The sequence below is a fragment of the Oncorhynchus clarkii genome, chromosome 6, assembly GCF_045791955.1.
Source record: "Oncorhynchus clarkii lewisi isolate Uvic-CL-2024 chromosome 6, UVic_Ocla_1.0, whole genome shotgun sequence".
NCBI classification, from domain to species: domain Eukaryota; kingdom Metazoa; phylum Chordata; class Actinopteri; order Salmoniformes; family Salmonidae; genus Oncorhynchus; species Oncorhynchus clarkii.
Genome location: NC_092152.1, coordinates 72,741,816 through 72,759,104, shown reverse-complemented (window position 1 = coordinate 72,759,104; position 17,289 = coordinate 72,741,816). Strand labels below are relative to the sequence as shown.

The window sequence follows — 17,289 nt, the reverse complement described above, 5'->3', positions numbered from 1 at the left end:
TACGGATGTGAGTGCTACGGGTCTGTAGTCATTTAGGCAGGTTGCCTTTGTGATCGTGGGCACAGGGACTATGGTGGTTTGCTTGAAACATGTTGGTATTACAGACTCATTCAGGGACATGTTGAAAATGTCAGTGAAGACACCTGCCAGTTGGTCAGCACATGCCTGGAGCACACGTCCTGGTAATCCGTCTGGCCACGCAGCCTTGTGTATGTTGACCAGTTTAAAAAGGTCTTACTCACGTTGGCTACGGAGAGTGTGATCACACAGTCGTCAGGAACAGGTGATGCTCTCATGCATGCCTCAGTGTTGCTTGCCTTGAAGCGAGCATAGAAGTGATTTAGCTCGTCTGGTAGGCTTGTGTCACCGGGCAGCTCGCAGCTGTGCTTCCCTTTGTAGTCTGTAATAGTTTGCAAGCCCTGCCACATAAGACGCGTCGGAGCGGGTGTAGTATGATTCAAACTTAGCCCTGTGTTGACGCTTTGCCTGTTTGATGGTTCGTCACAGGGCATAGCAGGATTTCTTGGAAGCTTCCGGGTTAGAGTCCCGCACCTTGAAAGTGGCAGCTCTACCGTTTAGCTCAGTGCGAATGTTGCTTGTAATCCATTGCTTCTGGTTGGGGTATGTACGTACAGTCACTGTGGGGACGACGTCCTCGATGCACTTATTGATAAAGCCAGTGACTGATGTGGTGTACTCCTCAATGCCATCGGAAGGATCCCGGAACATGTTCCAGTCTGTGATAGCAAAAGTCCTGTAGTTTAGCATCTGCTTCATCTGACCACTTTTTGATAGACCGAGTCACTGTTGCTTCCTGCTTTAATTGTTGCTTGTAAGCAGGAATCAGGAGGATAGAGTTGTGGTTGGATTTACCAAATGGAGGGCGAGAGAGAGCTTTGTACACGTCTCTGTGTGTGGAGTACAGGTGATCTAAAAAAAAAATCTGCCTGGTTGCACATTTAACATGTTGATAGAAACTTGGTAGAACTGATTTAAATTTCCCTGCATTAAAGTCTCCGGCCACTAGGAGCACCGCCTCTGGGTGAGTGGTTTCCTGTTTGCTTATTTCCTTATACAGCTGACGGAGTGCGGTCTTAATGACAGCATCTGTCTGTGGTAGTAAATAGACAGCCACAAAAAGTATAGCTGAAAACTCTCTAGGCAAGTAGTGTGGCCTGCAATTTATCACAATATACTCTACTTCAGGCGAGCAAAATCTAGAGACTTCCTTAGATTTCGTGCACCAGCTGTTTACAAATATGCACAGACCCCTGTTCTATCTTGCCGGTGCAGCGTATATCCCGCTAGCTGAATATCCATGTCGTCATTCAGCCACGATTCTGTGAAACATAGGATATTACAGTTTTTGATGTCCCGTTGGTAGGATATTCGTGATCGTACCTTGTCTAATGTATTGTCCAATGATTGCACGTTGGCGAGTAGTATTGACGGTAATGGCAGCTTTCCCAGTCGCCTTCTCCAGGTCCTGACCAGGCATCCGGCTCTTTGTCCTCTGTTCCTGCGTCACTTCCTCTTGCAAATAACGAAGATGGCGGTCCTGTGGGGTGTTTGTTGTAGAAAAAAGATTCTAATCCGAGGTGAGTGATCTCAGTCCTGATATCAGACCGAGATATCCAGAAGCTCTTTTTTGCTGTAAGATACAGTTGCAGAAACATTCTGTACAAAATAAGTTAGAAATAACGCAAAAAAAACACATAATAGCACAAATCGGCTGGGTGCCCGTAAAACTGCTGCCATTTCTTCCAGCGCCATTTTATAACCTCAGCTAATCTTATAGCATTCACAATATACATTGATCATTTCCGAAATTGCTTCTTGGTATATCATTCAATTATTTACACAAAAAGCAAATATGCCCAAAAATCTTAAATTGATAAGAATTGTCTAACTGCTCATATAATAGTATGAGTTGACGTAAAGATGTGGTAGACATTTTAAGCACTTGCTATCAACAAATATCACACTGGGTCTTACACATACAAATAAATTCAATAAAATACTAAACAATATCCTGTTTCAATAGTAATCAAGTAGATTTCAGATGATAAATCTACAACATTATCACAAACAATTAGTGCAAATATATAGAATTGTACTGCTTTATTTAACAACCAATGTGTATCCATTATTTGTACACATTCAAAGTTAAAATATATGCTGGATTCAAAACATTGGCTATTTACTGTATTTACACAGAATACAATATTCACACATGGAAAAATGGTACCAAAAGTCCAAACACACCTTACATTTCTTAATCTCATTCATGCAGCAACACACATCTTACTCAACAAAGTAATGGATGTTTCAGCATTACAGACTCTTGGTGCAGCCATATCAAAATGTCTATTTACAAATCTTAATAAAGAATTCCATGTTTGATTTAAGAACAATACCCTTAAGTCAGAAAACTGTAGAATTTGTATAGATCAGTTGTTCTCGTCATATCAAATATTTCAATAGAAATTGAAAGGCTTATCTTATCTAATCATCTAATCCCATCTCTCCTTGTTGTATTCTCGATGCTATCCTGATGGCTTCTTCGAGTGAAGGTTGTTCACTGAGCTAAGAAACAGAAAGGTTGAAATCACACACTGAGAAAACAATATTATTTACGAAAAAGTGATGTCTGATCAGGTGTAAGTAACATAATACAAAATTTCGTCATTAGTGTGAGAGCAAAATACTTTTATTGTATCAAATGTTTTTTATGCAACAGAATAGAGGGTTCTTATAACTATTGTCTGTGTGAACTGAAAGTGGGCCTCTGGGAGATAACACTGACAGGAGATTTACGATGTATTTTGGGTGATAAAACCTGAAGAGACTACAATTAATGAGTTAATGTTTTGTTCTATATGGAACCAGGGAGAGATGACCCCAGGGCAAGATCTTGGTCTCTAAACAAAGATAACTGTTTTTACAGCAGATACTTAGATTCACAGCAGACAGTATCTTTCATACAAATCTTTACCTTGTGACCCATTCCACACATCTGTTGTTCGTCATGTAGACTGAAAGGAGTGTATCTTGGCTATAAAATACCTTTGTACTTTTGTCTCGGGGCTCTCAACAAATTTGTCGACCAGCCATCATTATCGTAGAGCACTCAATCGATTCACACACACACACACACACACATATATACACACACAGTGGGGAGAACAAGTATTTGATACACTGCCGATTTTGCAGGTTTTCCTACTTACAAAGCATGTAGAGGTCTGTCATTTTTATCATAGGTACACTTCAACTGTGAGAGACGGAATCTAAAACAAAAATCCAGAAAATCACATTGTATGATTTTTAAGTAATTAATTTGCATTTTATTGCATGACATAAGTATTTGATACATCAGAAAAGCAGAACTTAATATTTGGTACAGAAACCTTTGTTTGCAATTACAGAGATCATACGTTTCCTGTAGTTCTTGACCAGGTTTGCACACACTGCAGCAGGGATTTTGGCCCACTCCTCCATACAGACCTTGTCCAGATCCTTCAGGTTTCGGGGCTGTCGCTGGGAAATACGGACTTTCAGCTCCCCCCAAAGATGTTCTATTGGGTTCAGGTCTGGAGACTTGCTAGGCCAATCCAGGACCTTGAGATGCTTCTTACGGAGCCACTCCTTAGTTGCCCTGGCTGTGTGTTTTGGGTCGTTGTCATGCTGGAAGACCCAGCCACGACCCATCTTCAAAGCTCTTACTGAGGAAAGAGGTTGTTGGCCAAGATCTCACGATACATGGCCCCATCCATCCTCCCCTCAATACGGTGCAGTCGTCCTGTCCCCTTTGCAGAAAAGCATCCCCAAAGAATGATGTTTCCACCTCCATGCTTCACGATTGGGATAGTGTTCTCGGGGTTGTACTCATCCTTCTTCCTCCAAACACGGCGAGTGGAGTTTAGACCAAAAAGCTCTGTGTGTCTCATCAGACCACATGACCTTCTCCTATTCCTCCTCTGGATCATCCAGGTGGTCATTGGCAAACTTCAGACGGGCTTGGGCTGGCTTGAGCAGGGGGACCTTGCGTGCGCTGCAGGATTTTAATCCATGACGGGGTAGTGTGTTACTAATGATTTTCTTTGAGACTGTGGTCCCAGCTTTCTTCAGGTCATTGACCAGGTCCTGCCGTGTAGTTCTGGGCTGATCCCTCACCCTCCTCATGATCATTGATGCCCCACGAGGTGAGATCTTGCATGGAGCCCCAGACCGAGGGTGATTGACTGTCATCTTGAACTTCTTCCATTTTCTAATAATTGCGCCAACAGTTGTTGCCTTCTCACCAAGCTGCTTGCCTATTGTCCTGTAGCCCATCCCAGCCTTGTGCAGGTCTACAATTTTATCCCTGATGTCCTTACACAGCTCTCTGGTCTTGGCCATTGTGGAGAGGTTGGAGTCTGTTTGATTGAGTGTGTGGACAGGTGTCTTTTATACAGGTAATGAGTGGAGAACAGGAGGGATTCTTAAAGAAAAACTAACAGGTCTGTGAGAGCTGGAATTATTACTGGTTGGTAGGTGATCAAATACTTATGTCATGCAATAAAATGCAAATTAATTACTTAAAAATCATACAATGTGATTTTCTGGATTTTTGTTTTAGATTCCGTCTCACAGTTGAAGTGTACCTATGATAAAAATTACAGACCTCTACATGCTTTGTAAGTAGGAAAACCTGCAAAATCGGCAGTGTATCAAATACTTGTTCTCCCCACTGTACATGTGTGTGTTGTATTGACCTGCTCCCTTATTAATTATTATTATTAAATATTATTCACTTATTAGTGAATAAATATTTATTTTAAGTATAACTCTGACTTGTGTGCTAAGTTTGTCTCTCCTCATTTGATAGTACAGAAATTAACCACCACATTAGATACTTTAGTTTAAAAATTAAGTCTCCTCCCATTGCAGTAAACAGAAGGCGTCAAAGGCGTCATGTAGGTTTCAAAGGGAAGCAAACCTACATAGCAGACTGACGGATGGAGTCTACAAGGATGAGTCAAGACTAACCTTATTTACTTAAAACACCTTGTATTAACATCACAATGGAAGGACTGATGTGATTGTTGAAAACAAATAAATACCAACACACTGAATGTTTTTGTTTCTATTTAGCAAGGGATTTGTCTGGAATAGACAGGAGAGGTGCAGAGTTTCTAAAACACGTGTAGCTCAAGACTGAATAGGAATAGGAACTCGTTATGCTTCTCAGCATCCAATGGGAATATATTGTGTGGCCTGCTTGTATGTTGCAATACTTGGTGTTTTGTGTCAGATGGGGTCCCCTACCTGGACAGCGATCTGTGTGCCGTTTGAGGTGGCTAACAGAGTGACAGGGTGAACCCCCTCCTCCGTCTGCATGCCCTGAAAGGAGGCCAAATCAATGGCCACCTGGGGGGGGAAGAAGAGGTCCAACATGTATTAAGACCTAAAGTCCAAAACGCATCACAAATGACAATGATTAGTAAGTCTGAAAGGGGGTTTTGCCCATTAAGTGGAAAGTAGACAGTTCTATTGGCGTTTGCTGTGGGTGCGTTGATAGAAATAGAATCACTAGTCATCATTCTAGTTCTGTCACTGTTAAGGTATCAAACAGAACTAAACACAGGGACACATTTGGGTATTTCAGATCATGGTGGTAAAGTTTTAGTAAAACTCACCTGCTCTTCTGTACCATCTGCTGCTACCATGGTGACTGAATGTGTACCATCTGCATTAAGCATTTCATGGGAAGGAACCGTGAAGGTTGTGCCATCACTGGTTACCATGGTAATTGTGTTTCCCAATGCCTGCATGTCAGCCTGGGAGATACTGACCTGGGAATGAAAAGCATGTAACATTTTATCATACACTAACTTATAACTTACCATTTGCCCTCAATGAAATATTGTATAGCTAAACAAAGCGGTCTTCTGTGGGATGCATTGGAGTCAACATGGGCCAGTATCCTTGTGGAACGCTTTCGACACCTTGTACAGTCCATGCCAGATGAATTGAGGCTGTTCTGATGGTAAGGGGGGTGGGGGTTGAAACTCAATATTAGGAAGGTGTTCTTAATGTTGTGTACACTTAATGTATAACATTTGTATGTGACAACTATTTAAGATGCATACTTTCAGTTTTTCCAATCTCACTTCACTCGCGCATAAGAGGGAGGCTTGCAGTACTGGCACACTGCTGGAACGCCGATTGAACTTTTACATGTCCTTATAATTGGAAAGATTACTCAGAAAACCAGGTGTTTTAATCGCTTAGTTCGATTATGACCATACACTGATTAAGATAAGCATAGGTAGGGGTTTACACAACTAATGCCATACTTGGCCCTCTGTCATAATCAGTCTCATATTTAATTATTAGTGTGCATGTAAAACATCCTCAGTGGGTAAAGAGGTGTGAAGATGTAGGGGGATAAATGGGGTTGAGACATTAATTAAGAGAGGTAACATAGAAATAGAATGAATATGCTCATTCTAGTTTAGTATTTGCTAACCTGTTGGGTAGTGAAGTGTGTTCAAACACACATCATTTAATGGGGTGCAGGGCCAAAAAAACTAGGTAGAAAATAAAGAGCCTGCACCCGCACAAGATCCACCACACACCTTTATTCACAAAACGTTTCCATCCTTTTAGCCATTTCTTGTGAATGCCATCTAATTCATTTATTATTACAACTACTATTTGGTATCAACATATGTTTTGTCTACCTGATATAAATGTCTACACGGTTATAATATTCAATCAATAAATAAATACAGTGCATTTGTTAAGTATTCAGGCACCTTATCCCCCCCCCCCACTGTTATGTTATATATAGCCTTAATCTAAAATCGATTTTTATTTTTATTCTCAGCAATCTACACACAATTCCCCATAATGATAAAGCGAAAAACAGGTTTAGAAATGTTTGCACATTTATTAAAAATAACAGAAATACCTTATTTACATAAGTATACAGACCCTTTGCTAGGAGACTCGAAATTGAGCTCAGGTGCATCATGTTTCCATTGATCATCCTTGAGATGTTTCGACAACTTGATTGGAGTCCAACTGTGTAAAATTCAATTGATTGGACATGATTTGGAAAGGCACACACCTGTCTTTAAGGTTCCACAGTTGACAGTGCATGTCAGAGCAAAAACCAAGGCATGAGGTCGAAGAAATTGTCCATAGAGCTCCGAGACAGGATTGTGTCAGGGCACAGATCTAGGGAAGGGTACCAAAACATTTCTGCAGCATTGAAGGTCCCAAAGAACACAGCGTTCTCCATCATTCTTAAATGGATTAAGTTTGGAACCACCAAGACTCTTCCTGAGCAATCAGGGGAGAAGGACCTCGGTCAGGGAGGTGACCAATAACCCGATGGTCACTCTGAAAGAGCTCCAGAGTTCCTCTGTGGAGATGGGAGAACCTTCCAGAAGGACAACCATCTCTGCAGCACTCCACCAATCAGGCCTTTATGGTAAAGTGGTCAGACGGAAGCCACTCCTCATTAAAAGGTATAAGACAGCCTGCTTGGAGTTTGCCAAAGGGCACCTAAAGGACTCTCAGACCATGAGAAAGATTCTCTAGTCTGATGAAATCAAGATTAATTTCTTAGACCTGAATGCCAAAAATCACATCTGGAGGAAAACTGGCACCATCCCTATGGTGAAGCATGGTGTTGGCAGCATCATGCTGTGGGGATGTTTTTCAGTGGCAGGTACTGGGAGACTCGTCAGGATTGAGGCAAAGGTGAACAGAGCAAAGTACAGAGATCCTTGATGAAAACATGCTCCAGGGCTGCCGAGTGGCGCACTGCATCTCAGTGATAGAGGCGCCATTACAGACCCTGGTTAGTTTCCAGGCTATATCACAACCGGCTATGATTGGGAGTCGCATTGGGTGGCTCACAATTGGCCCAGCGTCGTCTGGGTTAGGGTTTGGCTGGGGTAGGCTGTCATTGTAAATACGAATTTGTTCTTAACTGACTTACCTAGTTAGATAAAGGAAGGTAAAACAAAAAGTTCACCTTCCAACAGGACAACAAACACAGTAAAGACAACTCAGGAGGGGCTTTGGGACAAGTCTCTGAATGTCCTTGAGTGGCCCAGCCAAAGCCCGGACGACTTGAACCCGCTCGATCAAACATCTCTGGGGAGACCTGAAAATAGCTGTGCAGCAACCACCTCATCCAACCCGACAGCTTGAGAGGATCTGCAGAGAAGAATGAGAGAAACTCCCCAAATACAGGTGTGCGAAGCTTGTAGCATCATACATATGACTCGAGGCTGTAATCACTGCCAAAGGTGCTTCAACAAAGTACTGAGTAAAGGGTCTGAATACTTATGTAAACGTATATTTCAGTTTTCTAAAAATGAGTATTTGCTTTGTCATTATGGGGTATTGTGTGTAATTTTAATGAAGAAAAAAAAAACTATAATCAATTTTAGAATAAGGCTGTAATGTAACAAAATGTGGAAAAATTGAAGTGGTCTGAATAATTTCTGTATTTCACCTTTATTTAACCAGGTAAGCCAGTTGAGAATAAGTTCTCATTTACAACTGCGACCTGGCCTAGATAAAGCAAAGCAGTGCGACAAAAACACAGAGTTACACATGGGATAAACAAACATACAGTCAATAACACAATAGAAAAATATATGTACAGTGTGTGCAAATGTAGAAGAGTAGTGAGGTAAGGCAATAAATAGGCCATAGTGGCGAAATAATTACAATTTAGCATTAACACTGGAGTGATAGATGTGCAAGTAGAGATAGTGGGGTGCAAAAGAGCAAACAAATAAATAATGGGGATGAAGTAGTTGGGTGTGCTTTACAGAAGGGCTGTGTACAGATACAGTGATCGGTAAGCTGCTCTGACAGCTGATGCTTAAAGTTAGAGAGGGAGATATAAGACTCCAGCTTCAGTGATTTTTGCAATTCGTTCCAGTCATTGGCAGCAGAGACCTGGAAGGAAAGGCGGCCAAAGTAGGTGTTGGCTTTGGGGATGACCAGTGAAATATACCTGCTGGAGTGCGTGCTACGGGTGGGTTTTGCTATGGTGACCAGTGAGCTGAGATAAGGCGGGGCTTTACCTGGCAAAGACTTATAGATGACCTGGAGCCAGTGGGTGTAGTAGTAAGGGCCAGCCAATGAGAGCATACAGGTCGCAGTTGTGGGTAGTACAGTTGAAGTCGTAACTTTACATACACTTAGGTTGGAGTCATTAAAACTCATTTTTCAACCACTCCACAAATTTCTTGTGAACAAACTATAGTTTTGGCAAGTCGGCTAGGACATCTACTTTGTGCATGACACAAGTAATTTTTCCAACAACTGTTTACAGACAGATTATTTCACATATAATTCACAGTATCACAATTCCAGTGGGTCAGAAGTTTACATACACAAAGTAGACTTTGCCTTTAAACAGCTTGGAAAATTCCAGAAAATTATGTCATGGCTTTAGAAGCTTCTGATGGGCTAATTAACATAATTTGAGTCAATTGGAGGTGTACCTGTGGATGTATTTCAAGGCCTACCTTCACACTCAGTACCTCTTTGCTTGACATCATGGGAAAATCAAAAGAAATCAGCCAGGACCTTAGATAAAAAAAATTGTAGACGTCCACAAGTCTGGTTCATCCTTGGAAGCAGTTACCAAATGCCTGAAGGTACCGCGTTCGTCTGTACAAAGAATAGTACGCAAGTATAAACACCATGGGACCACGCAGCCGCCATACCGCTCAGGAAGGAGACGCATGCTGTCTCCTAGAGATGAACGTACATTGGTGCAAAAAGTGAAAATCAATCCCAGAACAGCAGCAAAGGACATTGTGAAGATGGAGGAAACAGGTACAAAAGTATCTATATCCACAGTAAAACGAGTCCTATATCGACATTACCGGAAAGGTCGCTCAGCAAGGAAGAAGCCACGCTCCAAAACCACCATAACAAAGCCAGACTAAGGTTTGCAAGTGCACATGGGGACAAAGACCGTACTTTTTGGAGAAATGTCTTCTGGTCTGATGAAAAAAAAATACAACTGTTTGGCCATAATGACCACCGTTATGCTTGGACGAAAAAGGGAGAGGCTTGCAAGCCGAAGAACACCATCCTAACCGTAAATTCCGGAGGTGGCAGCATCATGTTGTTGGGGTGCTTTGCTGCAGGAGGGACTGGTGCACTTCACAAAATAGATGGCATCATGAGGATATATTGAAGCAACATCTCAAGACATCAGTCAGGAAGTTAAAGCTTGGTCGCAAATGGGTATTCCAAATAGACAATGATCCCAAGTATTCTTCCAAATTTGTGGCAAAATGGCTTAAGAACAACAAAGGTATTGGAGTCACCATCACAAAGCCTGGACCTCATCCTATAGAAAATTTGTGGGCAGAACTGAAAAAGCATGTGCGAGCAAAGAGGCCTACAAACATGACTCAGTTACACCAGCTCCGTCACGAGGAATGGGCCAAAATTCACCAAACTTATTGTGGGAAGCTTGTGGAAGTCTACCTGAAACTTTTGACCCAAGTTAAACAATTTAAAGGCAATGCTACCAAATACTAATTGAGTGTATGTAAACTTCTGACCCACTGGGAATGTGATGAAAGAAATAAAAGCTGAAATAAATAATTCCCTCTACTATTATTCTGACATTTCACATTCTTAAAATAAAGTGGTGATCCTAACAGACCTAAGAGAGGAAATGTTTTACTAGGATTAAATGTCAGGAATTGTGAAAAACTGAATTTAAATGTATTTGGCTATGGTATGTAAACTTCTGACTTCAACTGTATATGGGGCTTTGGTGACAAAACGAATGGCACTGTGATAGCAAATTGGATGCAGTCTGTCTGAGTAGATCGTTGGAGGCTATTTTGTAAATGACGTCGCCAAAGTCAAGGATCGTTAGGATAGTCAGTTTTACGAGGGTATGTTTGACAGCATGCGTGAAGGAGGCTTTGTTGCGAAATAGGAAGCTGATTCTAGATGCTTAATATGTCTGGAAGGAGAGTTTACAGTCTAACCAAACACCTAGGTATTTGTAGTTGTCCACATATTCTAAGTCAGAACAATCCAGAGTAGTGCTGCTAGACTGGTGGGCGGGTGCAGGCAGAAATCGGTTGAAGAGCATGCAATTAGTTTTACTAGCAGTTGGAAGCCGCGGAAGTAGTGTTGTATGGCATTGAAGCTCGTTTTGAGGTTTGTTAACACAGTGTCCATAGAAGGGCCAGATGTATACAGAATACTGTATATATACCCACACACATCATATATAAAAATCGCCTTTCAACTTACATGTATAGACTGCTCTAATTGATGCTTGTCCTATGGCTATAAATATGGGTGTGGTACACTTCAGGTGAAATTATTAAATTAATGTGCAGACACCATTTCTTTTAAACTAACCTGTTGGGTTCCATCTGGGTGTGTTATGAGCTGCACATGCTGCTGACCAATGGGCTCAGTCATCTGTTCCGAACAGGACTCCTCCTCCTCCTCCTCAACCTGGGCAAAATTCACTGAGGGATCATCGATGGCCTCTGAATCACATGGAATAACAACAATGACATTTCTCAATAATTGTCTCGTGACTCAAGTCATTACTCTGGTTGCAGTCCTGATAAGGGCATAACAGCAGTCAGTGATTCACCGTGAGTCAACCTTTAAACACTGAGGTATACGTCAGACTTTAGAGGTAATCTACAGGTAACTGCCAAAATAAAGCAAACGCTTGAGCAAATTAGGAGTACAAAGTATATTGAAAGCAGGTTCTTCCACACAGGTGTGGTTCCTGAGTTAATTAAGCAATTCAAAAACATCCCATCATTTTTAGGGTAATGTATAAAATGCCCATTTACCCATTATTTTGGCTACCATGGATAGAAGAAGAGATCTCAGTTTATCTGAAAGAGGGATCTACAAGGAGCATAGGGGGTTTAAAGAGTGTGTGTCTCAGCCACCAGACCTCAACTCAATTGAACACTTATGGGAGATTCTGGAGTGGGCCTGAGACAGCGTTTTCTATCACCTTCAACAAAAAACAAAATTATGGAATTTCTCATGGAAGAAAGGTGTCACATCCCTCAAATAGAGTTCCAGACACTTGTATGCCAAGGCGCATTGAAGTGGTTCTGGCGGCCCAACGTCCTATTATGACACTATGTTGGCGTTTCCTTTGTTTTGGCAGTTACCTGTATGTTTATTAGGTCATCACTAGTTACACCTTCGTACACATAGGTCGGGTTCTTTTTTTTCTCCTCCCCAAAAAACAGAGGAGAGGAAAGACACATAAGATGAAGTCATCCATTGATGACTAATACATCTGTGTAAGGTGGTGTTGACTTCCAAGCCTGACCTGTAGGGGGTTCATAGTAGGCCTCCTGCTCTTCCTCAATGGGCTCTGTGACGTTATGAGCTGTGCGTTTGTGCATGGCCAGGGTGGAGATCTGCTTGTAGGTCTTCCCACAGTGGTTGCAGTTGTAGGGCTTGCATGGTGTGTGGACAACGTGGTGTTTGTAAAGGCTGGAGTACTCTGTGAACCGCTTGTCACAGCCTGGGACTGTGCAAACGTAAGGCTTCTCTCCTGTAAATATATCCCATTCATGAATCACACTGTAAAAGGCCACACTACAAAAAGGACTGAATAATGTTGTTGTGTGACTTTTAACAAAGAGAAACAGAAGAACTACATACCTGTGTGGATCCTCACGTGGTTCTTATAGTTGGTGGCACTGGCAAAGGCTCGCCCACAGCCAGGCTCTGCACAGTAGTAAGGCCTCTCCCCTGTGTGTGTGCGAATGTGCACCTTCCTGATGTTAGAGGTAGTAAACGATCTCCCGCACCCCTCAAACGGGCACATGAATGGCTTCTCTCCTACAGTACAGAGGGGATGATGAGCTTGTTCAAGACCTCTTCAAGTTCATGGATGAGATCATTTATAAAACAGCATGATCAAATGACTTCTAATCCAAATCCGAGGGCAAAAATAAAAACTAGTTGTACACTGTAGATTGCATATGTAGGGATAAGACTAGGTATAAGTCTGACTCTGGACATGTTTTGTACCTGTGTGGGTTCTGATGTGCTTTTGGAGGTCACCTGACGTCTTGAACGACTTTGCACAGTGCACTTCCTGGCAGCGATAAGGCTTCTCACCAGTATGTGTCCTGATGTGACTTTTCAGGCCATACCCTTTTGGGGGAAAAAAAACACATTTTGCTGAGTTGGAAACACGTGCTGTACATTTAATTGATCACAGTCACACTGACCGACATTGTTCAGATAATGAGTGAGAAATTGTTAAAACTGAGGAAACTTAGCCATTTCAACAAGGTTACTATGACATATGCCTAGAGCACCTCAGCTTCATATCACAAAGGTTTTATGACCTTTGCATTAGTCTGAAGGTTGTTTATTACCTGTAGCAAACTTCTTTCCACACCCCAGGTGATCACACAGATATGGCCGGTCACCTGTGTGGTACCTCTCATGTACCTGCAGAGGGCAGAAAATAGAAAATCACAAGATAAACAGATGTAATTTGGACCAATTGAATCTGACTCATTCTACATTCAAGAACCCAAGTCATTTTCAGGGAGTGAGTGTGCTTTACCTTCAGATGGTGTGCTGTTGTGTAGAGTTTCCCACAGCCCTCATAGTCACAGCGGAAAGATTTCTCTGTAGGCTGCTCCCTAGAACTACGACCACTCTGCCTTTGAAGCACAATCTGAAAGAAATATGTATCTTATGTAAGCTGCTGGTAAATATGATATGACATAGATAAACATGAGAAGTATAGTACCTGCATCTGCACACCACAATCTTGCTCAGCTCTCATCAGTACGGAGTTGACATCATCAGCCTCCACCTGAGAAAACAAAAGGGGGAAATAACCAGTGACCATTTTACCTCAAACAGATAAGGTATTTGAAAATTCCATATAATGCTGAGTCGATGAGCTGTAAAGATACAATGTCAAAAACAAACTACCTTGGCGGTGTATTGTTCTAGCACGTTGATGGTCTCTTGGTCGAGGGTTCCATCAGCGTTCAGGTCTGACACTGTTCCATCTGCCTGGATGGCCAGGATGGTGTTGGTCTGAGGCATCTGTACTGTGTGCTGGATGTAAGCTGTGGTGCCATCCTCCAGCTGAACAGCCTGCAGGGTATTCTGGTCATAGGTATCTGTGAGGGAGTTTCAGTTAAGTTTAATACCCTATGGCAAAAAGTTGTTTTATTTCATTTACCCATCCAAATTTCTGAAGAAAAAAATTAAACACGGGGTAAAAACACATTTACAAAAGGTTTACAACAATCTTAAAAATATGCAATATGCAGAAATCACTGCCATTTCCTAGTTGCTATTTTATTTTAAGTTTGCTTAATTTCAGTTTATGTGACAAAACAAGCAATGTAGAGAATCATTGTACCATCTAAATCTCTGAAATATATTTTCAATAACCAAAACTATTATATTTTCGGCTGTTTGATGCATGTGTACAAAACCGAAAGTAAAAGATGCAAAAACTACATTTAAGATCGGGAAGCATAGAAATAGCGCACATAGAATAGATTGACCACTTATTAGACTTGCTTTCAATGAGAATGACATTTCTATGTGAATTTGGTCAGGTCGCCCAAAAGGTTACATGTCGCAGCTTTAAGATTGAGACAAACCTTTTGGCGTGTGGATGTAAGCTGTTGTGCCATCTTCCAGCTGCACAGCCTGACCATCCTCAAGTCTCAGACCATCTCCTCCAATTACATCACACAAAGGGGATCCTGTCCACCTGTTGGCCTCCTCTGATAAGTAAAAATGGGGAAATATTGATAACTATATTAATTTTCCCATTACAATACAGTTTAATCTTAAAGTGAATAGTGTCGGGAATAAGCTAAATATGAAAAAGCAAAATAAGCAATGATTCATTATAACACAGCAATAATTAACATTGCTAAGAGGAAAACAGACCTGCTCTTGGCATTGATACATGTTGGACATATGCAGTAGATCCATCCTCCAGCTGAATGACCTGTCCATCCATGAACCTGCCATCTGAAATGGAGACTGCACTCTTCAATCAGACTGCTCTCATCAAATAATGGACTAAATCATGCTAATAATCAATAGAAAGAAGAAACCTGTCATGACTTGGCCAAGCAAGGTTATCAACTCTTTCTACATGGTCAGACCGTTGGGGGGGGTTACTTTATGGGGCAGTGTTCACTGTCAGTCAAGCCAACACCTTTATGGCCACTCTCCATTACTGTATGTTTGGAGATGATTGACATTTGAGTTACCTTTAGGGTTATGCTGTATGTAAGCTGTAGAGCCATCTGCAAGGGTCACAGCCTGCAAACTCACAGTGTCCATGTCCATCTGATCGCTGTCTATTGAACAAAAATGACACAAGAAAAAAAAAAACTGCCGCCAGATGTACAACAGCATGTGTAAGTAACTTTTTCCTTTGCTGGAAACTTGACAGAATCCCCACCAATAAATTGAAAGTGAACTTACCAGAAACAGCCTCTGCCAAACAGAGAGTGACCTGTTGAGTGTCTCCACCTGCATTTTGGAACTCTGCAATGCCCTGGGAGTCCCGGTTAATCTGAGCCAAAAGCATTGTTGCTCTGTCCAGACGAACGCACACACATTATAGTCACTGTATATGTGGCTGCAGTCAGTCACTGCAGTAGCCTGAGGCACAATGGTCATTTATGGATGCGACGATACCCACGTTATACAATTAGGTAGCAATGCCTGTTGATTTACTAGATCTGATATGTACACTAATAAAAATCTAACTTCCAGCTGACATGTTGTACAACAGCAGATAGATTCAACAGTTCATGTTGTTGCCAAGTTGGATGGAACTTGATAGGAAAGTCAACAGTGCAGCTTCAGCTAGCTATGTCAGACAACGTTACCGTATCAAATATGAATGTGATTGGTATGGGATATTTGTTACCTATACCTAGGTAGCTATAGGTAACGAACTAAATTTGACAGAAACGTTAGCTGAGAACAGTTTTTGTTCGATTAACGTTAACTAACCGACACTCTATGATAATTTATTTAACGTTAGCTAGCTAGTTTGTCATTTATGTATCTACTAGCTAACAATGTGGAGAAAATGAAAGTTATTTAGCTCAAGAAAGTCAATGGGGAAATCGAGTTTACAGATTAGTCTCTTAAACGAACTGCTAACGTTAACTAGTTAGTAGTGTGAAGAGCGCGGACAAATAATTTGCTAGTGCTAATTAGCATGTGGGCTAGCGAATAATACACTTTTTTTAGACAATACATGATTTAAACTATGGTTTAATTGAGTATATTTCTCATAGCAAACGCCGAGCACAGCTATCCCCTTCCGTCTCCCAAACTGGATATGGCTGTAGAAAGGCACACTGGGTAAAACCACATTTATACGAACCTCTAAAATTTCCAACAATCCCTTCGGTTCGACCACCATGCATCAGGGCAGGAAATGTTATCCTGTGCGCGCACCCTTGAACATGTACAAAGATAGCATTTGCCCCGACATGATCTGTATGATTGGCAAATATTTCAGTCGCGCAAGCTACTAGTAATCTCATTGGTTCAAAGTCCTTTCATTCATTGGTTGATGACCTCCCCTTTTCACTTATTTTTCTCATTCCGCTTTTGGGGTGTTGCATACGCCATTCTGGATCACAATTACGACCGCTTAACTTTGCTCAAAAATTCCAGCGGTTTCCAATAAATTATTTAACTTCACCTATGTTATTATACTTCATATTAGTGCTGTTCGTTCAGCACAACAAATATAGAATCTTAAACGTTTCCGAAGTTGGACACTGCCATTTTGGAACCGCAAAGCCTCATGGTAGCCTAAAGTCGAGCGAGGTAATGTGGGCAATGCAGTTGAATCAAACTCAAGGGTATTTGTAATGCATTTTATATACATTGACATTAGCCAGCAGTGTCTGTTAAATGAAACTACCCAGATCCAGGAAAACGGTATGCAGTTTGAAGCAAGTTTATGGCCACGTTCTAGTTCGTCTATATCGTGCTGCGCAGTATGCAGTTATATCGGTCACTTATAATGTAGACACTGTAAAGCTCTACTAGTCGGAGTGATCAACGCTTGCCAAGGAGGACATGACACCCTTCGAGCTGTAGTAGCAAATGAACTAGAATTATAATTAGCTGGCAGCATAGTTCTAAATAGACTACATATCACCTGATCTGACAGAGTATACAGACATTCACTCAAATATAGGCTCCAAATCAAATGAC

The 17,289-nt window shown here is 41.5% G+C and overlaps 1 protein-coding gene across 2 annotated transcripts; it reads right to left on the bottom strand.

Annotated features, from left to right (window-relative positions):
• Window positions 1-2,106: 2,106 nt before the first annotated feature.
• On the bottom strand, window positions 2,107-16,532 carry LOC139411579 (zinc finger protein 143-like). 2 transcript variants are annotated; one of them, XM_071158124.1, is made up of 16 exons: window positions 16,445-16,532; window positions 15,529-15,641; window positions 15,312-15,401; window positions 14,983-15,078; window positions 14,688-14,813; window positions 14,002-14,195; window positions 13,814-13,879; window positions 13,625-13,738; window positions 13,431-13,506; window positions 13,078-13,203; window positions 12,706-12,885; window positions 12,368-12,595; window positions 11,419-11,552; window positions 5,682-5,837; window positions 5,311-5,412; window positions 2,107-2,586 (listed from the first exon to the last, which is right to left on the bottom strand). In XM_071158124.1, the coding sequence occupies exons 2-16, from the start codon at window positions 15,632-15,634 to the stop codon at window positions 2,506-2,508; spliced, it is 1,875 nt and encodes a 624-aa protein (XP_071014225.1). In that variant the 5' UTR covers window positions 15,635-15,641; window positions 16,445-16,532; the 3' UTR covers window positions 2,107-2,505. The 2 variants fall into 2 exon arrangements, with proteins under 2 accessions (XP_071014225.1, XP_071014226.1); XM_071158125.1 differs by having other exon boundaries at window positions 14,983-15,066; window positions 16,445-16,516.
• Between the last annotated feature and the right edge of the window lie 757 nt (window positions 16,533-17,289).